The sequence below is a fragment of the Hippopotamus amphibius genome, chromosome 8 (assembly GCF_030028045.1).
Source record: "Hippopotamus amphibius kiboko isolate mHipAmp2 chromosome 8, mHipAmp2.hap2, whole genome shotgun sequence".
Taxonomy (NCBI): domain Eukaryota; kingdom Metazoa; phylum Chordata; class Mammalia; order Artiodactyla; family Hippopotamidae; genus Hippopotamus; species Hippopotamus amphibius.
This window is the reverse complement of record NC_080193.1, coordinates 16009226-16015225: the sequence shown is the minus strand read 5'-3', so window position 1 is coordinate 16015225 and position 6000 is coordinate 16009226. Positions and strand designations below refer to the sequence as shown.

The 6000-nt window shown below is 47.9% G+C and overlaps 1 protein-coding gene across 1 annotated transcript in view; it reads left to right on the top strand.

Annotated features, from left to right (window-relative positions):
- Window positions 1–402: 402 nt before the first annotated feature.
- KSR2 (kinase suppressor of ras 2) overlaps window positions 403–6000 on the top strand; it is a 399544-nt gene continuing 393946 nt past the window's right edge. Inside the window, exon 1 of the mRNA XM_057745629.1 lies at window positions 403–582. Within this exon, the coding sequence (XP_057601612.1) occupies window positions 403–582 (180 nt within the window). The remainder of the gene's footprint in view (window positions 583–6000) is intronic.

The following is a 6000-nucleotide window of genomic DNA, read 5'->3' as shown; positions in this document are numbered from 1 at the left end:
GCTATTTTCCTTCTCCTCCTCCTCCTCTCCCTCCCCCTCCTCCTCCTCTTTTTCCTCCTCCTCCTCCTCCTCCCTAAGTGTACAGACAGCATCACATCACCTGGTTTGCTTCTGAGAAACAGCATCTCTCCTTTTCAGGGACCAGAGACTCAGAGAGAGGAGACGTTCTAATGGAGTCTGCTTGATACCCCAAAATAAAATAATAAATTTTGGCTCTTGTCCCCTCCTCCCACCCCACCCCCTCAACCCTGTGTGAGATGTCGGGTTTCTTCTTCATGAGACATTGTTGAGAAGTCGCAGTGGTTGGAGAGGCATAGGGGGTAGACTGCCTCTACTCCCCCCACGCCCCCCTTTTTTCTCTCTGGGAGGAGGAGGAGGGGAAGGGGGCTTGCAGAGCAAGCGATGGACGAGGAAAACATGACGAGAAGCGAGGAGCAGCAGCCTCTGAGTTTGCAGAAAGCCTTACAGCAGTGCGAGTTGGTCCAAAACATGATAGACCTGAGCATCTCCAACCTGGAAGGGCTTAGGACCAAATGTGCTACCTCCAACGACCTCACACAAAAAGAAATCCGGACCCTGGAGGTAGGTGTTGCCTATGGAAAAAAAAAGCAATCCTTCCTTCCCTCCCCTTTCTCCCCCACCATCCCCTTTCCCTTGATTGTGTTTGTTGGGGGGTGGGGGGTGTCGGGTGAGGGGTGTGAGGGTAGCAAGGTGGGCACGGTTTGGGCTTCTGTGATTGATCTTGCAAAGCCTGCCCTGGATGTCCCTTTACTGTACCGCTGTCGTCCGCACTTGGCTGGGTAGTGGGAGGAGTAGTAGTAATTGTTATTCTTTATTATTATTCTTGCGGCTGTGGTTATCATTCTCTTCCTCTCTGAGGAGTGAGTTCTCTCTTTTTTCCGCTTGTGGATTTGTTTATATGCCACGGGGGCTTGTGTGCCGGGGAAGACATTAAGGCGCTGCAGAGAACCCACGTGACCTTGCGCATTCTGCAGGTGGTCAAAAGGTGGTTTTTGCTCGCAGAATTGGACTGTCTATAAATATAGACCTCTTCTTTCTGGGCCTCCTTCCCAGCGCCGCACCCCCCCCCCCCACCTTTGCTCCTTGGATTTGGATGGTTTGTTTGTTTTCAGTGATATACATGTCAGGAGGCAAGATGCGTGAAAAAGAATTCCCCGTTGAGCTACCCATTTCCAATCAAATCATTTTGATTGCAGGGAGCTGTTGCAGGCCTGAAACGTGTTTGTTTTTTTTTTTAAAGCCTGGATCAGCACACACAAGTGGTGTGGGAAAATACTCTGGAATCTTGGTGGGACTGTGAATAAAGGGGTCGGGAGGAGGAGTTATCTTTGGCGTGCTGTAACATTCGCTCCAGCAGAACTTGAGGGGGAGTTTGAAGCAATTTTGCGGGGGGCGGGGGGGGGTATGGATGCAAAGTTACTCAGAAAGAAGATGGCAGAAATTATTTCTTCCGAAGGCCATCTGGTCAAAGGAAGAAGGTTTCAAGAGCTTGAGAAAATGCCTGGCGTCCATGTAATCATTGGGCATCCACATTGTTCGAAACATCTAAAGGATTCAACTCACATCCCTCCCTCAAACCGGCCCCGTGGTACACATGGATTGATTAAATTTGGGAACTCCCATTAGCTGGCATTTGCTGAGGGTGGTGGCCGTGGGGCTGGGAGCAAAGGAAAGTGGTTCTCCGTATGGTGATGGTGAAGCGGGCGTGTGCAGGGCTGGGAGGGCCACTGGTTTCCAGCCCATGTGTTTCCAAGGCCTGAACTCTTCAGTCCCTACTGAATCTTAGCCCCGGTGCCCCTGTTCTAGCCTGGATGAGCACCTCTCTCTGATCCACTTTCAAGTCTTTCTTCTTGCTAGGCGGTTTTAAATTTGGCCGGATGTCGCAGGCAGGAAGGTCATCAGTTTGAAAGTGGAGTTTGTGTGTGTGTGTGTGTGTGTTGAGTGTGCTATTTACTCCCCTAGAATGTGTCTCTGTGTGCACCTGTCATCTGGGAAAATGATCATCAGAAATGAAATAACCTAAGTGTCAAAGGGTAGCAGAAGCGTGGGAGTTTTGTTGGGAGGCACAGGTATTTTCTTTCTCGGAGCTTTGGAGAGCTGTGTAGGCTAGGACTCCGCTGATGGAAGAAGAAGTGTGGGATGCCCTGGCCCAGCCTTCTGTCTCTGTCTGAGCAGTGCCCAAGAGAAGATTCTGTTCAGAACTGCATGCTGTAAATAAAGAAATAACCCAAAAGGGCCACCGGAGGTCTCCTCTGTTCCTCTGAGTCAGGAGTCCCAAATGCTAGTTTGTGTATTACTGTGTAAGTTTCTCCAGTATTCTTTCCCTCTTTTTCACATGCTCCAACCTCTGAGAGCTCCCTGGACCACGGTGATTGTCGCAGTGGGCCACAGATTCTGTTGCTTCTTTTCTGCATAGTGGTTTTCTTTTTAAACTGGAGGATATAGGCATTGGTATGGTGGGAAGTGACAGTTACTGGGAATGCATCTGTTTGTTAGTTTCCCAATCCCAGTATGCCACCGAGCTTGCCAACCACTTTTTCCATATTGCCCAAGAAAGGGTCTTGATCAGTTATACCGAGTTAGGCTGCCTAGGTCTCTGGGGCTAGGGTGGGGCCCCTGAGGAGGTGCTGATGCCTTAGGTTCCAGCCAAGTCCTGCCAAACCTCACATAGGCTTTGGATCCACAGTTGCTGTTGCTGTTTTTGAAATCCCAGAAGTTGTCAAATTTTATATGTCAAAACCACCTTGGGGAGCTTATTAAAAAGGCACATTCTCAGCCTCTAACCCCAGAGATTCTAATTCAGTTGGGATTGGGTGGGGAGGGGGGGCAGGAATCTGCATTTAGTAAACAGTCTTGGTGTTTCTGATGCATGTTTTCATACTGACACTGAGAAAGACTCATCTAATAGGAGATAGAGGCCATATTTCAGCTGTTCGATGATGACCTGTCCCTGCTCACAAACACTAAAGAAAGTAGTAAATTGAACAGACCATCCCTGAAAACCTTGCCTGCACCCCTGTGGAAACAAAAACATACGACATGGGCTTAGCCTCCAAGAACCGTACTTCATGATGAGGGAGACAAGGCTAATGATGTGTATGTGAGATAATGATAAACCCCAAACAGTAAGTAGCATGTGAGACAGCATGTGGGTCCATTAGGAATGTGCTCAGCTGCATGAAATGGAAAATCCAACCAGCGTGGTTAAGCAAATAATGGTTTCTTTTTCTCAAGTAGCAAGAAGTCTGGAGGTATGTAGCTGCTTGCGTTGGCTCTGTGAGTGAATAACATCGGGGCTGATGTCTTTGCGAGTTCTCATGGCCTCTTCCTGATGGCTGCAAGATGGCTCCTGAAGCTTTAGCCATCACACCCAGGTTCAAGGCAGGCAAGAGGGACACCAGGTGAATGGGAAGGAGTAGAGGCTTCATATCTTTGTTTGGCTTCCGCAGGACAGCTCCTCCTCCCTACCCCACAGATGATATTTCATTATATCTTCTCGGCCAGAACTGGGTTAGATCGCTCGTCCAAGCTGCAAGGCGGTGGGAACACCATCATGACTGGTTTAGGTGGTCACAGTCCATTGCCTGGTTTGACCTGTTGCTATTCCATACAAAATCAGCTCTGTGCCAGCATGGAAGAAGGCAGGCAGGGGTACTGGGTGGACCGCCAGCAACGCTGGCCGCAGTGTGTTACCAGTAGGTACTTTGGCAGAGAAGAAGGGTCATGAGCTTGGGAGTTAGACCGATGTAGTTTGGAGTTTGGCTTTCTAGCTTTCCTGCTTACTTCATCTTGGCCTAGTGATTTAAATTTTCTGACCCATGGTTTCATTTTTGGCAAAACGGCAGCGAAGGAAATAACATTACCTACCTCAGAGGTGGCTGTGATGATGAAAAAGAGGTGACACTTTCAAGGGTCTAACACTGTAGCCCAGTGCCTGCAGGTGCTACATAAATGATAGCTCCTCTGATGGTGATGCTTAGCATTACATGGGGTGGAGTAGATGACATGGAAGGGAACAGTTTAGACTGGAAGGAGAGAAGAAGGAGCTTGAGCAGCATTGCCAAAGTATGTTCTGTGGAACTCTAGTTCTGTGGGATGTTAACATTATTCATTCTTTCAACAAATGCTGAAATCCTGGCACTGTACTAGATGTCAGCAGTATTCTGCAGACAAAATAAATTCCATGGTTAACACATTTGGAAAAGGTTGAGGTAAGCAAAAGAGATAGACATCTGGACTGCAGGACTTCTCAGAGCCTTTAGTGTGCCGTATTTGTACATTGTGACTCCGAAAGAGGGTAGCGTCTGCAGTGTTTCCTTCTTCCAGAGACATTTCTTGGGCTTGATGTTCCATGGACTACACCCAGGGAAACAAGTGGCAAAGCAGTTAGGGAAGCTTTCTCGGTTGGGGAGCCGGGGACCCTGAGTGGAGTGAAGGATGGGGAAGGTTTAAACTGCAGCCGTTCGAGGGGAGCTCTCTGGGTCAGAACAACAAACCGATTGGAGGCATCTCCTGCCTTCAAGGGGCAGCTTACAGACTGGTTGGCCCAAAATGGAGAGTACTTGGTAGAGTGTCATAGGAAACGAACTCAGGTCACAAACTCCTGGGGTCTAACTTAGGACCGGAAAGTCAGACCAACAAAGTTTCATCCCTTTGAGGGAGGAGATACAAATCTTCAAAGGTTTTGGAGTGAATACAATCAAAAAGGTGTTTAAAGGTAAGTCAGATGGCAGCCTGCAGCAGCGGCCAGCATGCTTTTTCTGTAAAGGGACAGATAGTAAATCGTAGTAGAGGCCGTGTGGGCCAGGTGGTTTCCATCACGACCACAGAGCTCTGCTGCCACAGACTGCAGCAGCCACACACGGCCCAGAAATAAACCTTTTCCAATAAAACTTTATTTAGGGTCCCTGAAATTTGAATTGGATATAATTTTCACGTCACGAAGTACTATTTTCCTTCTAATTTTTTTTTGACATTTAAAAATGCAGCGTAAGCAATAAAGCACATGTGCTCTTGTCCCCATCCAAAAAAAAAAAAAAAGGTAAAATCTATTCTTAGGTTTCTAGCCTTAAAAAAACAGGTGGTGGGTCAGACTTAGCCTGTGGCCCGTACTTTGCTGATCCCTGATTTATAGGGTGAGAAATGAACCTGGAAGCACAGAGACCATCTGAAAGGTGAGTGAGGGGCACTAGGACTGGTAGGCACTGGCCACATGCGAGTAGTACTGAGTTGGGTTCTATTTTGGTTAAATGACAAGAGGAGGTAAATATCAGGAATTGGGTTGGGGGATGGATAAGTAACAGAATCTCCTTATACAGCAAGGGCATTCTAGTCATCACATATCAATTATTTGTTCTTTATCTGTTCCATCTCAATTATTAGTTTTTAAAAAATTTATTTATTGGCTGCATTGGCTCTTCATTGCTGCTCCCAGGCTTTATCTAGGTGAGGCAAGCGGGGGCTACTCTTCATTGTGGTGTGCGGGTTCCTCATTGAGGTGGCTTCTCTTATTTCAGAGCACGGGCTCTAGACCTGTGGGCTTCAGTAGTTGCGGCACAAGGGCTCAATAGTTGTGGCACACAGGCTTCCTCCATGTGGCCTCTCCAGTGGGATCGCCTGGGTTTTTTACGTGGCCACAACATTCCGAGAGGGCAAGAGCGAAAGTTGCAAGGGTCTTGAGATTCAGAAGTCACAATGTCACTTCTGTTGCGTTTTATGACTTGGCACAAGTCACATGCCAGCCTGGATTTAGATGATGGGGGTTAGACTCTGCTGCTGCTTGGTAGGAGTTGCTGCAAAGCACCTGTGGCCATATTGAATTTCTGACAGATGTAGGTATTTAGTGAGCACTCACTGTGTGCCCAGCACTGTTTTAGGCACTGAAAACACAGCAGTAAACAAGACAGGTGAGTCCCCTGCTCTCACGGTGCTTGCATTTATGTGTGAATGTCAAGGTGGGGTGGGGCAGACAGACAATAA